The following is a 22,188-nucleotide window of genomic DNA, read 5'->3' on the forward strand; positions in this document are numbered from 1 at the left end:
TTCCAGAGTGGTTGCACCAGCTTGCATTCCCACCAGCAGTGTAGGAGGCTCCCCTTTCTCCGCATCCTCGCCAGCATCTGTCGTTTCCTGACTGGTTAATTTTAGCCGTTCTGACTGGTGTGAGGTGGGATCTCATTGTGGTTTTGTTTTTTTTTTTTTTTTTGTTTTTGTTTTTTTTAAAGATTTTTTATTTATTTATTTGACAGAGAGATCACAAGCAGGCAGAGAGGCAGGCAGAGAGAGAGGAGGAAGCAGGCTCCCTGCTGAGCAGAGAGCCCGATTCGGGGCTCGATCCCAGGACTCTGAGATCATGACCTGAGCCGAAGGCAGCGGCTTAACCCACTGAGCCACCCAGGCGCCCCGTGGTTTTGATACCTATACCCACTTCCTTGAGAATTTTTGCCATAATGGCTATTAAATTTTGTCAGGTGATTGTTCTGTATCTGTTGTGTTGATCATATGATTTTTTATTCTTCCTTTTGTTAATGCAGTGTATCATGTTGATGGATTTGCAGATGTTGAACCGTCTTTGCATCCTTGGAATAAATTCCATTTGATCATGGTGCGTAGTTCTTCTAACATTATGTTAATTTTGTTTGCTGATAGATATTTTTTAAAGATTTTATTTATTTATTTGACAGAGAGAGATCACAAGTAGGCAGAGAGGCAGGCAGAGAGAGGGGGAAGCAGGCTCCCTGCTGAGCAGAGAGCCCGATGCGGGGCTCGATCCCAGGACCCTGAGATCATGACCTGAGCCGAAGGCAGAGGCTTAACCCACTGAGCCACCCGGGCGCCCCTTGTTTGCTGATATTTGACTGAGGGTTTTGCATCTGTATTCATCAGGGATACAGGCCTGTAAGCTTCTTCCTCCTGGTGTTCTTGTCTAGTTGGGTATCAAGGCACTGCTGACTTCCTTAAAAAAAAAATGAGTTTGGAAGCATTCCTTCATCTCCTTTTCTTGCTGATGACTTTGAAAAGGATCAGTTTTAGTTCTTCTTTAAATGTTTGGCAGAATTCATCAGTGAAGCCATCTGGTCCTGACTTTGGTTTACTGGGGGGTTTTTGTTTCCTGAATTAATCTTCTTGGTAGTAAAAGGTCTGTTCATATATTGTGTTTATTAATGATTGTCTTTGAGGTTGTAAGTTTTGAGGAATTTATGTGGATCTTTTGAGTTGTCTGTTTGTTGGTACATAGTTGTTCCTAGTAGTCTTTTATGATTCTGTGTATTTTCTGTATCAGTTGTGATATATCCTCTTTTATTTCTAATTTTTACTTGAATTTTCTCTTTTTCTTGGTAAGTCTAGCCAAAGGTTTGTCAATTTTATGTTCTGAAAAATCTTAGTCCTATTGATCTTTCCTATGTGTTTTTATTTTGCATTTCACTTATAACTACTCTGAAATTTGGTGCCTACTTTTCCTCTGCTAGCTTTCATTTATTCTTCTTCTTTAGTTCCTTGAGATATGAAGTTAGTTTGAGATTTTTCTGGTTTTTCCACGTAGTCGTTTACCACTCTGAAATTCCCCTGCAGAACGTCTGTATGTGTTGCTGTGCTGTTTTCCATTTTCATTTGTCTCAGGATGTTTTCTTACTTCTCTTTTGTTTTCTTGTTAGACCCATTGGTTGTGCAGTAATGGGTTGTTGTAACGCTATACATCTGTTAATTTTCCAGTTTACTTTTTACTGCTTTCTAGTTTCATATCATTGTGGTCCGAAAACAAATTTGATATCATTTCTATCTTCTTAAATTTAGAAAGATTTGTTTTGTGGCCCAACCTGTGATCTGTGCTGGAGAATGCACCATGTGCATTGAAGTAGGAATTTTGGAGGGAATGTTCTGTGTGTACCTGTTAAGTCCTCTCTGGTTTCATGTGTCCTGTAAGGCTCTTGTTGCCTCATTGATTTTCTGTGAGGGTTATCTATCCATGGATGAAATGAGGGTATTACATCCTCTGTGATGATTAGATCTGTTAATATTTTCTTTATTTTGGTACTTCTATGTTGGATGCAGAAACACTTACAGATGTTGTATCTTCTCGTTGGAGTGACCCCTTTATCTTTATGCAGTGACCTTCTGTGTCTGTTACTATAGCCTTTGTCTTGAAGTCTGTTTTACGAGGTGTATATCGCTACCCCAGCTTTTCCTTTTGGTTTCCATTTGCTTGAACTATCTTCTTTTGTCCCCTCATTCAGTCTGTGTGTCCTTCCATCTCAAGTGAGTCTGTTAGGCCACATGCAGATGGGTCTTGTTCTTTTATCCGTTTGTCCCCTCTGTGTCATGTGACAGCAGAAGTTAGTCCTTCCTCATTTAAAGTCATTACTGATAGGTCTGTACTTACTGCCATTTTGTTAATTTCTGGTAGTTATGTGTCTTTCTCCCTGTTTCTTTCTCCTCTGGGTCTTACTGTTGTGACTTGGTGATTTCCTATTTTGGTATGCTTCCCTTGCTCCCTCGTAATCTTTTGGGTTTCCACAATAGGTTTTTGTTTTGTGGCCACCACAAGGCTCACATAAAACAGCTCTATTTATAGATATCTGTTTTAATTTGATAACTTAAGTTGGAAGACATTCTAAAGCTTTATATCTTACCATCCCTGTTATGTTTTTGATACCACAATTTACATCTTTTAATCTTGTGTATCTGTTAAGAAATAATTGTATTTTTACTATTTTTTAAATCTTTATATTAGCTTTATTAGTAATTATAACCCACCACTTTTACAATATCAGAGTATTCTGGATTTTAGTATATATTTACCTTTACCAGTGAAATTCATGTTTTCATATTTTTCTTGTTACTAATCAGTACCCTCTCGTGTCAGCTTGAAGAAGTCCTTTGAACACTTCTTGTAAGGCTAGTCTGGTGGCGATTAAATCCTTTAAATTTTGCTCATCTATAGAACTCTTTCTCCCTCCTCAGTTCTGCAGGACAGCTTTGCTGGGTAGAGTAATCTCAGCTATTTTTTCCTTTTAGCACTTGGAATATATTAAGCCACTTGCTCTGGCTGGCATAGTTCCTACTGAAAAACCTGCAGGTAGTCTTGGAGGGTTCTCTTGTATGCAGCAGATGGTTTTTCTCGTGCTGCTTAACTTTCGATGGTTCAATTATAGTGTGTCTTGGTGTGGATCCCTTTGGGTTCATCTTACTGGAACTCTGAGCTTCCTGGGTCTGGATGTCTGTTTCTGTCCCTAGGGTAGGAGGTTCTCAGCCATTGTTTCTTCAAATGAGTCCCCCCCCCTCCGCCCTTTTCTCTCCGTTCTCCTTCTGGGGAGCCTGTAATGAGAATGTAGGTCCACTTGGTGTTCATAATTCCCTTAAGATCACTTAATTCTTTCTCATTCTTTTTCCTTTTTGCTTCTCTGACTGGGTGAGGTCCCGCTGCCCGCTGACCCCCTCTCCTGCTCTCTCCATGAGTCTGCTGTGGGCCCTCCTGGTGCCGTGTGCGGTGCAGGACTCCTCCTGGAACTTCAGCACATTTTCTGTCTCTCTGCCCAGCCATTCTTCCTGGGAGCTCAGGGAGCACCCATAGGACCATTACTTTGAACTCTTGTCAGGTATTGAACGTTTTATCAGGTAAGTTACTTACCTTCGTCTCACTAAGGTTTGTTTTCTCGGGTTTGATCTTTTTGTTTCATGCATACAACTCTGTTCTTCATTTTACTTGACTCTCCGTGTGGGTTCTTCTGCATTAGAGGAAACCATCAGCTCTCCCAGGCTTGAAGGGCTGCCCGCGTCTGGGCGATGCAACTTCTCAGTCAGCCCCGCCCTCAGTCTTGGTCACCTCGCAGGTTTTCGTGAGCGTCCAGGCTGTCTCTTGCTGCTTACGGGCTCCTAGTCCTTGAGAGTGCGCCCAAGCCAGGCCGTGCTCCGGGGCGGGTCTCAGGCAGCCCCTGATTCCGGCTGATGGGCGGCCAGACCTGTGGGCAGCAGTGTGAGAGTACGCGAGTGTGGCCCTGCTGGCCACCAGAGCCGGGAGATCTGACCGTGTCCCTGGTTGGCAGCCATGGAAAGCCGCCTGCTGGGTGAGTGGACGGGCTCCTTTCCAGATGCGGCAGGAGAGCACAGAGAGGTTCCCTCCAGCCCGTGTGTTGGGAGGGCATGTCAGTCGGCTCCGAGGCATGTGTCAGATTGTAGGCCTGCCCCTTCACCCCACCCCCCCACCAAGGCCAGCGCCTTATAAAGAGCCGGGAAGCCTTGTTCCCAGAAAGTCTGTGCTGGGCCGCAGGGTGGGGGAGTCTGCACACGGAGCTCTACGAGAGCCGTTTCTCACGTGCCTTGGCCTTGTGTCCGTGGCCTTGTGTCTGTGGCCTTCCCAGCTGGACGTTTTGAGGGTTTGTCTCTCAGATGCAGGTTGTAAGTGTTGGGGTTCCCCACGCAGGTTCAAGCCCTTTGCTCTTCAGGGACAAGCTTGTGGTTGTGATTGGTTCCCGAACGTGTGTCGCTGTGCTGGGGCCCCAGTAGGGTGCATGGCGAGATTGTGTCTCAGCCTCTCCCACCTGCTCCCGTGGCGGTGTTTCTTGTTCACTCGATGTGGAGGAGCTGCTCAGGGAGGAAGTTGTTCCTTGGCTACAGAGCCTTGGTGTGTGCAAGGGGGGTGTTGGGCTCAGGGTCCTCCTGTGTTGCTGCCTTGAGCCGGAGCAGAGGCAGTTGTCACGAGGTTTTAGACTGTGTTTCAGAGTCAGTGGGGGCGAGTTGCTTCCCCTCCATGCTGCTCTAGCTCACACTTGTCTTCTGCTTCTTAGGTGCACTTTATAATCAACATCCCTGCCTCTAAGGAAAAATCTGATTTTTTAGTGGTGTCTTACCAAATTTATCAGTTTTATTTCTTCTAGTTTACAAAAGCATTTTGTAATATAGTCCTTTACAGTCTTTAAATTTTCTGTTTGCACTGATAATTTTCTTCTTGTCATTGTGAAATGTGTTTGTACTTTAATTTCTCTGATAAGCTATCTTGTGCTTTATCTTGCTGATTATTTTCTGCAGAGGACTAGCTTTGGATTTTTTAGTGCTACTTTTTTTCTAGTTATTGGGATTTGCTTTTATCTTTAGTAATTCTTTCTTTAGCTTTCCAAAATGTATGTCCAAGTTATTCACTTTTCTTAGGTTTTTATCTATCTACCTATATTTAAATTACATGTACTTGATGCTATGATTTCCTGTGACAGTTGTTTTCCTGGGAGTCCCATGAATTCCGATGTATGTTTCCCGTCTTCTCAGAGGTGTGCTTCTCACACGCGGGGTTTGTGTCTGATTTTGCCCTATGAGCTCATCCCGAGCTCTTTCCCTGGTGGAGCCAAGCCGTGCCCTCTGTACTTCTGCTCCATGGGGTTGCAGTGACCCGTGTTTCAGACACCGTCGTGCCTGTGCTCTTGCGCCCATGGTTAGTCTCGTGCACGGAGAGAGCCTGTCATCTCGTGTTTGAGGAGCATCTCTGTGTCGTCCCTTCATTCCTTCTGTTCCACGACAGACTGTCCGCTCCCTACAGTAAACCACGCAGTTTGCTGCTGGCCTCGCGCTGGTTCTCTGTGAACAGTGCCGGGTGACGGGACGCGCTGTGCCACGCTCCATAGTCTTACAAACAACCACATGTTCTTTGCTTGGCTGCCGTTTGCCTCCACCCGGCCGTCCTGTTGGTGTCCCGCACTCTGCTCCGGAGTGATCCTGTAACGGATTCCTCACGAAGCCCCCGGTCTCGTGCTTCCTGTGTTGGTGCACGTTCCTGAAGTCCGCCGTGGCCTGCACCCTGAACAGATGGCATTCCTGCAGCTCTCTGGGGTCTCTTGGGCTTGTCTCCTGAGGCTGTTTCCGGCCTGTGACCCCAGCTACAACTCCACTCTGGGGTTGCCTTTGTCGTTCTAGGTTATGTGTTGTGACATGAGGTGGGGAGGACTCGATAGGGTTGGTGGCCGTGAGAGTATCACAGCCGGTGCTGAGTCTGCGGGAAGGGTAGCAGCCGGAGGCGGTGGTCAGCTCTGTGTGACAGGGAGTCCGTGAGGGCCAGGTCGCGCTGGCCCGCCCCACATTCCATGCTTCTGGTTGGCTTCTCCTTCACAGATGGCAGAGTTGCTGGGCCGCCCGCCCGCCTGTCTGCGGGAGAACTCCATCCCACCCTCAACAAGACCATATTTTCCTTCACTAAACCACGTGGTGTGTGGGGGCCAGTGTGTCTCCTTTTTGGGCAAACCGTGGGGCTGCATGGCCACCACCCTCCCCACACCCCCTTCCCATAATACATCTGCCTCAGAGCCCCTAAATGTGTTGTGGGAGATATTCAGGAATAAAGTGTTAGCCCTAAAAACAGGTTTTTAATCTTTTTTGAAAAATAAATTGGACTTTTCCTTTTCATATCTTTTTGTAAGAAAGACTAATTGCTGATGCAAGAGTGACGTGAAATAGGAACAGGAGTCATGTGCACATCTGGCCAGCGGAAGAAGATGAGCTATGACCCTTGGTCTTTCTCTTGGAAAGTGTGTGCACAAACACACAGGCCTGCACTGAGGACCAACGTGTAAGTGCGGACTGTCGCGGGAACTGCTGGAGCTTACACTGTAGCGGCACTGGGGAGAGGAGCAGCGGCCGTCTGGCTCCACATCGCCGTGGACGCACAGCTCAGGGCCCGACGGAGCTGCCAGAGGACGTCAGCCTGGACTCATTTGAGGGCGTCGCTGGGTTTTGTTCCGTTTCGGGGTAAAGTGGCCACATTTTGTATCTGAGGTTGGCTGTGGTTTATGTTTCTGATGAGACATCAAGTCTGCTGAGTTTTCTCTCCCAACGTCTGCTGTGTTTGATAGCAGAGTTGATAGCTCACGTGCACTTTTGAGATCAGTACTGAGCTCAAGTAATTTAAAGGTACGCTTTGCCATAACCGTAACGTCAGTGGTGTTGGAGCCGGAAGTCCAAAATGCAGGTGTGGACGGGCTCTGGGCCATCCCCAGCTTATGGTGTTTGTGGCTGTCCTTGGCTGGTGGCTGCCTCATTCCAGTCTCTGCCTCCACGGTCACACGGCCTTCCCCCGCCAGTCTTCCTGTGGCTTCTCTGCTCTTGGAGTTGGGGCTGCCATGGTTTATCCAGGATGATTTTATCTCAAGCCCCTTCACTTAATTCCATTGCCAGAGGTCCTGTTTCCAAATCAGGTTGTGTTCAAGATCAAGATGACAATGTAGGAAGCCCCTGAATTCACCAGCTCCAGGGACACCCCAAATCCAGCACTATTGACTGAGCAGTTCCTCCTGAAGAAGAACTGAGGGCTGACCGAGGAGCTTCTGCACAACAGACCTAGAGACCGAGCAGAGAGTGAACAGAGGAGGACACCGTGGGGAGGGGCCCCACCCCCGGTGCTGTGAACAACAGCAGGGAGAGTGTGCCAAGGGACTGCGGGCACACGCGTCAGCCCTGGGGCACAGAAAAAAGCCACCGTTGAAAAGATAACTAGCTTATAAAAGAGATATCCTTAAAATTGTACCAAACCGTGGAGAGCTGCTGGACGCTCTGGGTCTGGGGCTGGTGAGCCTCATGGCTTACATTCCCCTCCCCTTGACAGTGCGGATGGGAGCAGGGTTCAGGTGTCCTGACTGGCCTGCCGCATCCCTGAGCCCACAGCAGCCCCAGCCACCCCAGGGAGGTATCCCCAGCGCTGTGCACACTGGGGCACCCCCGCTCAGTGCTCACTGCAGCTCCCGCTGTCTCACCAAGGCGACACAGGTGCAGAGCACCCTGGAACACTGCAGACCCTCCCCGCCTCAGCTTCCGAAGCCTTGCTTGGTTGCTCCAGGCCCTGCCAGCCAGCCCCCGGGGGTACCCTGCACTGAGCACCTGGGACATCCTGGCTTGCTCCCACTCTGCCATCTTCTGTCTTGTCAGGATGCCCCCTCCATGGACAGCCCAGAGACCCCCGTGGCCCGTGCCCACTTCAGCAGTAGCAGTCCCATCAGGGCACTCTGTGCACAGCCTGGAGCACCTTGGTGGCCCCCTGCCAGAGTTGTCCCTCCGGGGTGCCCCCCGCATGAGAGCCCAGAGGCTGCATCGGCCTGTGTTTGCTTCTCCTCACGTACTGTCCTGTCAGGGTGCCCACACTGGGGAGGCCCTGGGACCCCTCTCTGTGCAGCTGCTTTAGCACCACTGTCCTACCAGAGTACCATTTGCATGGGGAGCCTCGGGGCTGTCCCCACCCACTCCCATTGTGGCTCTGGCCATCCCACAGGGCGGCCTGGCATGGAGAGCCCTCCGACTCCCAGCCTCCACCAGCCACAGCTCTGTCCAGCTCGCCCAGTCGCCGGCAGGCCCCATACCCTTCCTCAGGTTTAGGACTCACGAAAACACACACAGAAGGCCAAGCAGAATGGGTTGACAGAGGCCTTTGCTCCAGGAGAACCAGACACAATGGCGGCAGAACTGCCCGACACAGGCAGGCAGTGCCTGAGGAAGAGCCAAACGGTCATGCAGATGCTCGCTCGGCTGGGGGGAAGGCTGGGTGGGCTCAGACCCTCAGCGGATGCAGGAGACACAGACAGAGCCAGTCGGGGCCAAAGAATACAGTAACGCCAGAGGGGTCCACAGCAGACGAGGGGACGCAGAAGGACGGGGCAGGGATCAGGGAGATGGGCGAGTGGAAAGCACCCACCTGAGCAGCAGGAAGAGAAAATGACTTCTGAAATGGGGAGTAGGGCGAGGGAGGTCTTGGACACGTCCAGCGAACAAACAGTCCCGTTAGAGGAAGGGGAAGACGTCGAGAAAGGGGCACAAGACCTCTTTGAGGGCTGATAAGGTGGCGTGCCCTGGAACTGGGGTGAACGCTTAGACATATTCTGAAGGGCCACTCCTCAGCCCCATCCGTGGGACAGACACCTGCTTCCGTGCAGCGTGTGAGGTCCTGGCTGGGAGCAGTCGGGCGGGGCTGGGTGCTGCAGCTTCCTGCCCCGAGCAAAACCCGGGGTAGGAGAGAAGACGTGTGTCACCGCGGATGCCTTAAGTGTGCTCAGAAGACAGCTGGCGGCTCGGGAGAGGGGGAGTCGGTGAGACGAGGTGCGGCTGCAGGCGGACGGGCTTCCTGGCCAGAGCGTGCGGCCCAGCCTTGTGATGGGGGCCGCAGGGAGCTTCCTGCGGAAGCAGGGCGCACACCGCAGGCATTGGGGACACCCCATGTCCCTGCCCTGAGGGAGCTTGTGTGTGAAGAGACACTCGCCACACCCGCCCCAGCAGGACTGGGGGTCATCCTGAGAGAGAGCCCGTCGGGGGCTTACCTCAGAACAGTCGGGGGTGGTAAGGGGACCACGACTGGGCAGAGAGGGAGGGTGTGAGCACTGTGGTGAATAAAGCACACCTCACCCCGTCTTCACCGTCTTCTGGTGTCGGGGGCACTGAGTGTGTGCGTGCTGCTCTGCAGCTCTCCCCACGCCCTCCCCACGGACGCTCGGTCCCCGTGCTCGGACCCCATGCCTCCTCCCAGTTCCAGCTCCGTCCACCCTGCTTTCTGACTCCACGACATCCCGCAGACCCTCGGAAGCATGTGGACTTTGTCCTTCCATGACTGCTTGGCTTGCTCGGATGATGTCCTCTGAGTTCCCCACGTTCCAGTGTGTGCCAGGATTCCCTTCTGTTTCGAGCTGGAGGACGCCCTGTTGTGCGCAGGGACCACCTTCCGTTGTGCTCGTCCCCCCGTGTGCACAGACACGAGTGGCTCTCAACTGCCAGCTGCTGGGAGCACCAGTGTGCAGACGCCCGTGGACAGTCTGCTTCCACTTCTAGGCACCTACCCAGGAGGGGGCTTGGGTCAGCTGGGGCTTCTGTGCTTGGTTTCTGTAGGGGGTGCTACAAACACGAGTTTTGGAAGAGGCTGCCCTTCTCCATCCCACCAGCACAGGGGCTCCTGTGTCCTCACCAACACTTATTTTCCAGGCTCTGTGTGGTGGCCATCCTGCGAGGTGGGAGCTGGCCGCTCACTGTGTCCAACGTGACTGGTGACGGTGTGCATCGTTGACCTCCAGTGTGTCCTCTTTGGAGGAACGTCTGTTCATTCTACTCATTTTTATTCCAGCTGTTTGGTTTTGTCGTTGAAGTTTCCCGACTTTTAAATCCGAGTTGGTGCTGTTGATCTCACTCATAAAACCAGAGGTGATAAATGAGGGCGTTTCCTCTGAACTGTGGTGGCTCAGTGGCTTGTGTGCATGTGAAATGGAACAGTAGTTTTTTTTCTTCCTCCCTCCCTCCCATCTTTTCTTCCCTTTTTCTTTTCTTTTCTTTCTTTTTTTTTTTTTTAACAACATATAATGTATTATTAGCCCCAGGCGTACAGGTCTGTGAATCATCAGTCTTACACACTTCACAGCACTCACTGTTGCACACACCCTCCCCAGTGTCCATCACCACCCCCCCCTCCCTCCCCCTCCCCCGGCAACCCTCAGTTTGTTTTGTGAGATTAAGAGTCTCTTACGGCTTGTCTCCCTCCCGATCCCACCTTGTTTCATTCTCCCCCCCCCCCCCATAACCCCCCCGCCTCTCAAATTCCTCATATCAGAGAGATTATATGATAAATGTCTTTCTCTGACTTACTTCGCTTAGCATGGAATGATGGTTTTAAATGTTGAATTTTGGGCGCCTGGGTGGCTAGGTGGGTTGGGCCTCTGCCTTTGGCTCAGGTCATGGTCTCAGGGTCCTGGGATCGAGTCCCGCGTCGGGCTCTCTGCTTGGCGGGGAGCCTGCTTTCTCCTCTCTCTCTCTCTGCCTGCCTATCTGCCTACTTGTGATCTCTCTCTGTCAAATGAATGGATAGAATCTTTAAAAAAAAAAAAATTAAAAAAAAATAAATGTTGAATTTTAATCTTGGAAGCATTTCTTTTTCTTACCTGCTTATATATGTGTATGTTTTTACCTGGTAGTATAAAAACCACTGAAGATATACTTTGTGAAAATGGCAACTTAGTTTCCTTAGAGTGGCTGTTTTCTCTTGATTATCCGTGTGGACCCAAGTGGGGTGCCATGCCTGATGTGGCCCCGGGACCTGATGGAGTCCTTCACTACCCACATGGCCATGTTCTGTGTGTGCTGGCATGGGGAGCCCCAGGGGCCATCGCCACACCGTGATAATACCTGCTAGAAGGACAGCTCCTACAGCCAGTCCTGCTGCGTGTCTGCGGGATAGAATGGGATCTCCCATCGGGGGAGGGTCCGTCCTGTAGGCTGTGTCGTCTGTGTGGCGTGGTCAGTAGAGAACAGCAGATGTTTGCCCTTCCTTGGTGTGCTCATGGCTCTAGTTTGGAAAAGCTGACTTGTGTTCAGGATCTGGATCAAGGACACCCGACTCACCTAAGGTTGAGTGTGACACCATGGGACCAGCCAGTATCCAGGAGTTCCTTTGGTGGAACCTGCCACCGAATGGGAAACTTCGCTTGTTTTTGTCAATGCACTTGCACTCGTCCTGGTGATTTACAGCTGTTGCCAGTTCGGTGTGTGTGTCTTCTGACAATGACAAATGGATTCCCTTGGTGCAGGCAGCTGTGTTCATGAGATGTAAACGCTGGCTAGTGGAGCTGTCACCGCCTTCTTGTCTAGTGTGTGGGAAAACAGCAGCGTTAGCCCTCGGCCCGAGTGTTGGGCCTGGACCTCCAGCAGCCAGCTCATCACCTCTCTGCGAGCCTCTAACTGGCCCACTGCTGGTGTGTTGAACATAAAAATTGTGTGCACCTTTACCTTTGATGGGGTGGAATGCTGTGTACAGTTATTATTATTTTTTTAACTATAAGGTACCTTTGAAAGAAAATGTATTTAAGTTGTTGAGTTACTGCCTTATTGTTTCCTTATTTTAGCCAAAAAAGGGGGGGAGAAAGAACAAGAGAAATTGGGAAAGCTTTTTTTTTTTTTTTTTTAAAGATTTTATTTATTTATTTGACAGAGAGAGATCACAAGTAGGCAGAGAGGCAGGCAGAGAGGGAGGGGGAAGTTGAGTCCCTACTGAGCAGAAGCCCCATGCAGGGCTCGATCCCAAGACCCTGGGATCATGACCTGAGCCCAAGGCAGAGGCTTTAATCCACTGAGCCACCCAGGTGCCCTGGGAAAGCTTGTAATTAGATGTATTTAAATGGGAAAATCAACCTTTTCTGTCACCTGGCTTCAGTTAAGCACCTTAACAGTTCGCACTGTTTGGTCGATGCTTCCTAAGCCAGCGTCCCGTGCAGTGGTGGTTAGGGGTGAGTGTGGGAGCCTGGGGGGATGAAGGAGATGTTGGCTCAGGAATCAGTATACCATGAGTCTGTACTGGGCACTCTGTTCTCCCACTGACCTACCTCCCGAGTGTTTGTAGTAGTGTCTGTGACATCCCTGTCACAGTGAAGGCTGTCAAGTGTGAGCCTCCCTTGGTGGCGCGTACCCAACACCCTGGCATGGTCTGACCGTGTCCTGCCCTTCCTGCTCTGACATCCTCAGAAGAACCTGGTAAACCTCCGATTTCTCGCCGCAAACAACAGATGACACATTAACCTTGTAACCTCAGACTTGGAATGTGCTGCTTTGAAAGTCACTGGTTGCTTTCAGAATTTCATGATTTTTGTTTTGGTCTCCTGAGTTGCAAACCAATATCTTATTTTATAAAAGAAAAGCCAAATGAAGATCTCTGTGTGAAAGTCTTTAATAAAATGTGTCTTTATTTCAGTATCTTAAATAGTGACGATGAAGAAATATTCAGTAACGAAGAGCAGGAATACACGTCCAAAAAGAGGAAAAAGGATCATTTTAGAAATGATACAAATGCTCAATGTAAGATCATTTTTATTAACAGTTTCATGGTATTTTACTTGTTTAATATATTGACATACTAAACTGTTTTGACAACTTGCTGTCTGAAGAAGTAAGGGACGACACGTGAATAGCGGCTCTGTATGCAGTATCGCCCACCAACTTGGTTGTCAGACTCTTTGCGGCTTCACCATTTAGTTAGCAAGATTTGCTAAAACAAAAAAGATAGCAAAACCCACAAAGCAGCTCATGTATGTGTAATGACTGAAAAATGGTCCTGAGCTCAGTGACCAGTTTGCTCCCAAGCAAAAAGCCCAGGTGGCAAGGGTCTTGACTCTGGACTCCGGGCAGAGCTGGCCTGGGAGCCGAGGGAAGCATGCGCTGCTGGCCCTTATCTTAGGGTATTCAGGCTGCTGGAAAAGACGGGGTCCTGTGGAGAACAGAGTCGTCACAGTCCTTGAGGCTCTGGGACTGAGTTACAGGAAAAAGACAACAGTAGAAGAAGAATTGTTAGGGTACACAGAATTAATGACTAATCACCTTTTTTTTTTTTTTTTCACAAATCATGTTTTTATAGTCCTTTATGTTTTGCTATTAACTGCAGTTTCTCATAGAGCTAGTTTTCTTCTAAGTTGCTAAGATGTGGCACTATCTGAAGTCATTTTTTATGTCAAGATGTTTCAGCAGCTCTTAAACTGGTGTTGGGAAATAGCAGTTCTGTTGACATTCAACCAAGTGATAGCATCTCTTATCTGTATAAGTCAGATTAATTTTGTTACCATGTACAACTGTTGAAGTTCCGTAAAAATCTTCATTTTAAATGATTTGCCAGATTTTAAAAACAAAGTTAATTTTTATTCTAGGTTTTTATCGTGAGAAATGGATCTATGTCCATAAAGAAAGCACGAGAGAAGTAAGTATTCCATTATAAATAAGAGTGTATTTGGTGTTTTCTGTTGAATACGCAATGTCATATTAAATAAATTCTCTCTTTTGCAGTATGAGATCTCTGGCTCACATTCTAGCAGATGAAAACCTAGGATCTTTGAAGCGGTGGTTCGTGTGTGCATGTGTGTGCACGCACGTGTGTGTACCTGTGTGCACGCGCACGTGCGGTGTGTGGTTAGTGCCCCCGCCACAGATCTGCGTCAACCGGAGGGCTGTTTCAGAGCAAGGATGGACCCTTAGACGGTGTGACATTTTCTCACTACCTCTCCCCAGAAGCTGCTGGTGTGAGCTCAGGTGCTGCTGGCATGTGTGTCCTTGCTCTCGTGTGTTATGGGCAGTGAGAACAGGGGTGGCCCCCATCTAGAACCGGCGTGACATTGGGGTGAAGCCCGAACCTGTCCAGACCAGTGGGAGCCCGTCCTGCTCCTGTCTTTTGCCACGCTGGCTGCAGCTTTTCTGTGGGCCGTGGGCCTTTCACTTTGACTCTGCCTCCTTCTCTCCTCAGTACCCACGGACGCCTCCTCCCTTTCGCAGCTGAGAAGCTCTTCCTTTGCCTTACTTGGTAGCAGCGGGGGAGCACAGTTGAGGAAGTAGTTTAGTGTAGGGGTAGGATGTCTAGAAGTGTTAATGGTGGTTGTTCGGATGTGTCCCCCTTCCCAGAAGCTTAGGGGCCAGCTTCTGAGCTGGAAGACTGATACCGCTGGTTAGTGGTGAGGACTGCTGTGGGTTTGAGCTCGCTCTCGGCTTACACACACGCTCATGAGACCCGTCAGAGGAGCGCTTGGTGGAATCTGAGTGGCTGCCGCTCATGCCTGTGTAATACTTGATCTGCTCTGTGTTACCACACCCGACTACAGAGCAGAGACCCAGTCAGGACAGCGTGAACAGCAAAGGGAAATTTCTTGTGAGTCTGCAGAGGTGTTGTGTGGGCCCTGGGGCAGGGACACAGCCAGGCTTCTTACCCTTGGCTGCATCTCTGGGCTGAGTACCTGATACGGACCAGGTACTGTTGCCGCTTGTCTGCATGGCCCACTGGGGCTGCCCCACAGCCTCTGAGCTTCCACATGTGGTACCAGGCCCCCCAAACGCAGGCAGGCTCGTGTGGCCCAAACAAGTATTTCACAGTCTGTCAGATTTAATTCCCCCCAAAAAGAGGTTGCTGTGGCATGGGTGGCCGCCTGAAAAGGAGTCTGTGTCTATACCAGCATTTACAGTTCCGTTCATTGAGGAGTAGAAATGTCAGCAGTGTTGGACTTCAGATTATAATCTGTAATTCACCTTTGCTTCCTGCACAGCTCCCAGGAAAATAGTCTGCACATAGTAGATACTCATTAATAACGTGTATTGTTTTAAAAACATGTGTTTTGTTGGTTTGTGCACACATTAGGACCATTCTTGGGATTTGGGCACAAAACCCAATCAGCTTTCACAAGGCATCTTTGGTCTGAGACTCAGGCGTGCACTCCAGCTGCTTCGCTAGTGCCTGTCCCACCCTCCGTTAGAGAGGCAAGGTGTCATCTGTCACCTCATGTTTCTAGGACTGTCATGAGTTCATCTAACCCCACAACCATGACTTGAAAATCTCTATATACTCTCAGGATTTCAAATGCAGAGGCTCGAGTTTGGAATGACTCCTGACACCCAGTATACAGCTCTGTGCAAACCAGTGTAGACCGTAGGGCCCGTCGTGAAGGACACACAGCTGAAAAAGATGGCAGGGTTTTCAGTACCGAAAACACGTTCTCTGTGTCCATCTGTTCCCTTGGCTTCTGGGTCCTGTGGGTCTGGTTACCAGCTCCTGGTATCACTGGTATCCTGGTGTCTTCTGCTCCCCACCTGGACCCTGCACATAGTCACCCCCCCAGCCCTGGGCCTCAGACCTTGGCCCGGTGTGCAGGGTGCCTTCCAGACCCATGGGGAGCCCTCTAGACCCGTGGGGCAAGGGGCTCCCTGCAGAGGCCGTGGGCGTTTCTGCGTGTGTGTCTGTAGCAAACCCATCTTCACAGTGGCCGGGCAGATGGCCTGTGCATCTGTAGGAGCTTAGCCTAGAACACACCCCATTGTGATTGAAGTTCCCCAGCTTGTCTGACAAGAGAAATCAACAGGATCCCTACCAAGTGTTTGTCTTTGTCCTTGTGTCCGTAGTGGTGTAAGAATGGCAGAGCGTAGCGTCTTAATTATACGTGACATATTTAGCATTGCTGTTTTTACTTCTCACTAAGTGTGGAATAAATCATAAAAACAAATGCCCTTTCCCAAAATTGAAAAAAATTTGCACAGACAGATCACATTAACTGTCACTCCATTTTGACTAAGTGACTAATTACGGATCTCAACTGCTCTGTTTGCAGAGGCACGGCTACTGTACTCTGGGAGAGGCTTTCAACCGCTTAGACTTCTCGAGTGCAATTCAGGACATTCGGAGATTCACTTACGTGGTCAAAGTAAGTCTTCACTTCAAAGCTGTTTCGAGGACACCTGATGGGCTGGGATTTGAAGGTGACACGTGTACATATTTAAGACGCTTCTAGTGTTGGTGCAGAGTTGTGCTTGTTTGATAGCAGAGCAGAGCATGAGGAGCGAGCTCAGGAGGAAACAGAAATGCTGGGCGTTTCTCCCACACCGGCGCCCCTCATGCCACGCGCTTTCTCCCGGGGCCGCCTCACATTGCCCGTTTCACCCAGCCGCACCTCAGTTGCGTTGCCGTGGGAGACCCAGGGGCGAGCGCGGGTCTTCCTGAGACTCCCGCCCGATGATTTCACGCACCCCTTCTACTCCGTGTCGCTCACAGTCGTGCGCGCTGCCTCAGGGACCGGCGGCGAGCTGACAGGAGAGAAGAGTGCATCTCTGCGGAAGCCTGGATGCATTGCCATCTGTTTGTACAGAAAATTTCTGTCTCGGCTCAGAAAGAACATATATCCTGTGCAACATGTATTATAGGCAAAGTGTAAACGATGGTTCCTGATGCTGTTATTTTCGGGTTTAATAGGACTGTGAGACATTAGAAATAGTTTCCTTGTAATGGTTTCTAGGAAATTAAAAGTGTTAGTGATGGGACAGAAATATTGGGAGTTAAATCACTTTACACCTGAGGTAATAGCATCTGTTTGGTTCGGCCCCGATTGGAGTTTGCCAGGGCGTCGTCGGTGCCCGGTGTGCGGGGACCCCTCTGCTGCCGCGTGCTATCCGGAGTCCTGCGCTCCGGGCCCCGCGGGCTGTATTCGGATGCATGCCCTGGCCAGCGGGGCACCTCGCCTCTTCTCTGGTGAGGCCCTGCGGCTGCACTCAGATGGGTCAGAGTGCGGCGAGTTGGTGGCCGGGAGCTGTGCGTGAGCGCGGAGGTCTCTGTTCGGTGAGGATTTCTCCGCGCACCACCTGCGAGCACAGGCCATCCTGAGCTATCCCTGGCTGCTCCTGAGTGCCTCCCCGTCCCGGGGAGGGCGTCCTCGCTGGGGCAGAGCTGGGAGCTCTGACGAGGTGGGTCCCCGGGCCAGAGTCCGTCCTTCCAGCCACCCAAACCTGCCCACGGTTTGTTGTTCCCTCTGCGTGCCTCACTCCTCCCGCGGAAGAGCCTTTCCTCACAAGCCTCTCCTCTTTTTGAAAATGAAAATACCTGCGTTAGCCTCTTGCCACCAGTAACGGCCGTGAAACTACGTTTCCTCTGCTGGTTGTTTTCTGATACATAAACAACGTGCAAGTGTAGAGTTAGAGTGTGCCGTGTGCATTGCCCCCCGAAAGGGCCCTGGGCCCTCCTGGAGCACTGCGGTCTCTGCGCCGTCCCCCGGAGATGGGTGCAAGGAGCCCGGGGCCTGCGGCAGCGCCGAGGCCACGTGTGTGAGGCTCCACCTGCTCAGTCGCTGCCCGGCGGGAATCCTCGCCTCTCACCCCCCAGCCCTGCCCCTTCGCACCCCCTTCAGAGGCAGCAGGGTTGCCTTCCAAAGGCCACTTGCTGTGTCTGCCTTCTGCAAAAAGCGAAGACAGAAGGCAGCCGTCCACCATGCTCTGAGTCCACACGTTGCCGCAGACACACCCGCGCGGTCCCGTCCCGCGCTCTGGCACCTTCTCCGCCCACGCCGGCTCTCCGGCTCTCCCCCAGCTGCGTTCTGTGCTCTCACCTCCGGATTTGCTTGGGATCCCCAGGACACCCCACTCAGCTCACTGCCACTTCCTCCACAGAGAGGCGGGCCCTCGGCGTGCTTGGCGCTGCGCGTGCCTTGTTGCGCTGTGGGGCGTGTGCCCCGGAGCAGGCTTCTCCGGCAGCTGCACGTGCAGTGCGTGCTCCGGAGCCCGCTGGGGGCGGATGGGGGTTGTCATGATGCTTAACGGGTCTATGGCAGCTCATCCCGCGTCCGCAGCTGAGGCGCTCGTCCTGCGGGTGACGCGGACTCGTCTGTGCCCGTTCATGTTGGGACACAGAGAAACGAGATGGGAGGCAGCGTGTGTCCGACATCCTCAGTCATTTCCTTATGTTTCTCAAGGCGTTCGGTGATGGTTTCCTTGAGGATTTGTGTGGAAGAAATTAACAATATGTACTTGTCAATATGAAAATATGATAGGAGATGCTCTTGTTCCTCCGATGTTAGCAGTTTAAATGGACACTAATCAATGATTATAACATGTTTTCTGAATAAAAATTAGTATTATTTTTAGCGTCCAAGTACAAATTATCTCGGTTGCTGAAGTAAAGGTAAGCATTTTGGAGTGGAGGTGTGGTCCTCATTCTCACCGTGTTAGGAGTGGAAATCTGAGGTCTTCTGAAAACAAATCCAGACTAAGTTGTCTCCCCCACAGTCCTGTATGCAACAGGAGAAGCCATTCTTGGGATTACCTGTTAGTGTTTGTGACATTTTCATACTAGATTACTTCAGTAATTTTAATAATTTTTGTCTGAGTTTGAGGAACAAATGTTATTTTTTCAAGCTGTACTCACTCCGCTTTGTAGAGGAGAAAACAAAATTTTAGGTGCCGTGTTCCTCAAGCTTGTGTAACAGACTTAGACTTGGGGCTGAGCCATTGGGTCACTTGTGTGCCTGGTGCTGGTAGGAACCCCGGGGAAGCTGGAGAGTGGGGAGTGACTGTGCAGGGAGAACCCGGGGCGGGCAGCAACGGCTGGTCCTGTTCCTCCTGCGCCAGGGCGGGTTCCTGACTTTGTGCAGGTGGGGAGGTGCATGTGGTCACGTCAGGCAGCTGGGAGCGGAGTCCAGACACCAGTGCCTGCTCTGGGCCAACACAGATGCCTCCAGCAGTGCGCACGCCGCCTGCGCTGGCTGACCATGTCATAGTCCTTATTCACCAGTGCCCACGTTGCTTTTCGTAAACGTGCTTCCGTATGTTAGTTTCAGGCTAAGTGGTCATCATGGCGTCACATTGCTTTTAACACCTGTCTCTAATTCAAAACCAGCTTCTTCCTGTTTTGTTTTAATATTTAAACTTTATTTTTTCAGTGTTCCAAGATTCATTGTTTATGCACCACACCCAGTGCTCCGTGCAATATGTGTCTTCCTTAATACTCACCACCAGGCTCTCCCAACCTCCCACCTTTCTCCCCTCCAAAACCCTCAGTTTGATTCTCAGAGTCCACAGTCTCTCATGGTTTGTCTCCCCCTTCCAGTTTCCCCCATCTCCCTTATCCTCTCCTCCCAATGTCCTCTGTGTTTTAACAGATTGTGAAAATTGTCCTGGCCAGTTACTTTAAAAGCCTTAGCACAATTTATTGAGCTATTAAATTTACCTTCACAGAATCAATGCTAACAAATATTTTCACTTAGTAGTAATTTCTCTTTTATCAACTGTTTGCAATTATTATTTCATAATATGCCATGAGAAATTTCCTTCTTGATAAAGAAAAAGACAAGTCAAGTTACAGCTTAGATTTGACCCTTGGTGGGGCGCCTGGGTGGCTTCAGTCGTTAAGCACCTGCCTTTAGCTGAGGTCATGATCCTAGGGTTCTGGGCTCAAGCCCCACATCTGGCTCCCTGCCCAGTGGGAAAGTCTGCTTCTCCCTCTTCCACTCCTTCTGCTCATGTGCTCTCTCACTTACTTTCTCTCAAATAAATAAAATCTAAAAAAAAAGATTTGACCCTTAGTGTGTGAACAGTTTTTGTTGTTGTTTTTTAAAGATTTTATCCACTCATTAGAGGAGAGAGAGGGAGCATAAGGATGGGGAGCAGGAGAGGGAGAAGCAGACTCCACACTGAACAGGTTGCCTGACGCAGGGCTCCGTTCCAGGACCCTGGGATCACAACCCGAGCCGAAGACAGCTGCCCAAGCAGCTGAGCCCGCAGGCACCCCTGAGTGAAGAGTTCTTAATATCGCGTCCATAGTTCAGCTCACATTTCGTTTATCCCATTTATAAGTCATGTTAACAGCATTTTTGGTGACTTTTATGAGCTTACTTTCATTAAAATAAGGACAGATTTGGTGGAAGTTTAAAGATTTTACTTAAGAAAATTAAGCATACACTTGGAAACATAGCAAGCCAACACTTTCAGAGAATCTTCGACAGCAGGTTCCGGCTGCGCTCTGCCATAAGCACTTGTCCTCTCTGAGTGAGGCCACATTGGGGGGATGGGCACGGCATTGCAGGGCCGACTGAACCCCGGCTCTGGCTCCGGCTCCCTCCTGCGTGGGCAGCCTGTGTGCCAGCCTGGTCATCCTGAGCGTAGCCCACCGGGTGCGAGGCCACGTCCATCATGGTGGAGTGAGGGCCCGTGGTCAGACAGCTGGCAGCCTAGGACAGACTCAGGCCAGCTGACCCAGCGCTCGTCTGTCCTCGCTGCGAGCTCAGGTTGGGTCTCTCCTGTGGGTGTAACCTTCATCCACCTCCTGTTCCCTGTGGGGTCCCAGGCCCTCCCTGTAGCACTGGGAGAACAGACCACACTCCCCCTGCCCGAGTTGGGGACAGCAGGTCAGTGCCCTGTGGCAGGAGCAGCGTGGATTGAAGGGCTGTGTTTCCTGAAGTAGGGCTCCCCGGGGAGAGTCCCCTCAGAAGTGTAAAGTGCTTACGCCTTCATCTGCGTTGCGTGGGACGTGTGCCTGTGGTCCACGGTCCTGTGCCTGCGGATGGGCCTGAGGCCTCACCGCCGTCGCTGGCACACTGCTCCCTTTTCTGCTTCCTGTGCTGGCTCGCTGGTTCGGTAGGTTTTTGAGGATAGTACACACTCAGGAAGGGAGCTGCACGCCGCCACAGAGTGCGATGAGTCCCCTCATCCCTCCCCAGGCTGCTCCTGCCTGGGCCCCCTCTCCCCATTCACCCCCTCCCGCCATGGCCCAGCCTCCCCCGTGGGTGGCCGCTGTTCATTTCGCAGGTGTTCTCCAGGAAATGCTCTCTTGTAAACAAGTGTGCGTGCCTATTTGTATTTTTGTGGGGACACACAGAATTTTAAGTCCCGGGTAGGACCCTGCCATGTGTTCTGTGATACCGAGAACACGGCCAGGACTCCTCCAGACAAGTGCGTTCGTCGTTATGTCCTGCGTTTCCCCAGATGCCCACTGTTCGTCTTCTGGGGGTGGCAGAGCTGGTTCTTTATTCTCATTCCCTGGGAGCCTGTAACCGAGCATGTCTTATGTACGGACAGTCGGTTTACTTAAGCTTTATTAAAACCCTTGTAGGAACACCTGCTTTCCTCTGTGATGGTAACTTTCCTATTCAGCTTGTTCTTCTAGTTTGCGTTAGACCGTGGTTGCCAGCGTAAGAGGCTGTGTCCCCCAGTGTGGGAAGCTGCTCCCTCGCCACCTGTCGGAACGCGGTGGACACTTTCACGGTGTCGAGTGCAGGGTCCTGTACTGGATTCTCTCCGGTTCTGTGAAACGGGAGTGCGCCCTCCACGATTCAGCCGCAGACACACTCAGCAGTATAGCAAACGTTCGGCCGTCCCCAGGGTTCGTGACCTGCTTGGGGAACAGGTGTGGCGGGGGATGGGACAGTCTGCGACTCTCTAGGCCCCTACTCCTCCTGGGCTCCTGTGAGAGGAGTTCGTTAATCCCTCCACCGCCCTGGGGGTGAGCCAGTCCTCACTGAGTGGCCGTGTTTGCACGTGGCTGACAGATGGTCACCGAGAGGTGGGTCGTGGGAGACTCCTGTTCAGGCAAGGTGGTGTCTCACGGGACTGCGTGTTCCCAGGCACCAGTGTTCCACTGGGCAAGTGGGGTTTTCTAAAAGTGCAGTCTTCTGAAAGAGTATTTTAGCAGCTTCCTGACTTGGAAGAACGTTAAATGGTGGAAGCCAGATTTCCCTAAGAGATGGTTGAGTAACTGACCAGGAGGATAGAGTAGGTCAGGATTGAGCCGCTCTGGCCCCACTTTCCCCCCAGGAAAGATGCAGTGTGAACAGCCAGGGGGGCCGGACCCCTGGGATACCCCAAAAGGCCTACGTCTTGCCTACAGTTCACACATGAAAAGTTCAGAGTTTGGGGGTTTCACTTAGTCCTTTACTACTGGGTACTTTGTTCCGACCATGCCATGTAACTGCTGCATTCAAATCATCAATTTTATATGTTCCTACAAAATACTTC

At 50.8% G+C, this 22,188-nt stretch overlaps 1 protein-coding gene across 5 annotated transcripts in view; it reads left to right on the forward strand.

Annotated features, from left to right (window-relative positions):
• FBXO25 (F-box protein 25) overlaps window positions 1–22,188 on the forward strand; it is a 60,747-nt gene that overhangs the window by 20,415 nt on the left and 18,144 nt on the right. For 4 of the 5 annotated variants that reach the window (XR_007124364.1, XR_007124365.1, XM_047713272.1 and 1 more), the window contains exons 3-5: window positions 12,644–12,747; window positions 13,590–13,639; window positions 16,026–16,118. Coding sequence is in view for 3 of the 5 variants with exons in the window: in XM_047713272.1 (XP_047569228.1) it covers window positions 12,644–12,747; window positions 13,590–13,639; window positions 16,026–16,118 (247 nt within the window). In the remaining 2 variants the exon portion in view is untranslated. Of the gene's footprint in view, window positions 1–12,643; window positions 12,748–13,589; window positions 13,640–16,025; window positions 16,119–22,188 lie in introns of those variants that run through there. The other variant, XM_047713287.1, reaches the window with a different exon arrangement.

This window comes from Lutra lutra, chromosome 2, assembly GCF_902655055.1.
Source record: "Lutra lutra chromosome 2, mLutLut1.2, whole genome shotgun sequence".
NCBI lineage: Eukaryota > Metazoa > Chordata > Mammalia > Carnivora > Mustelidae > Lutra > Lutra lutra.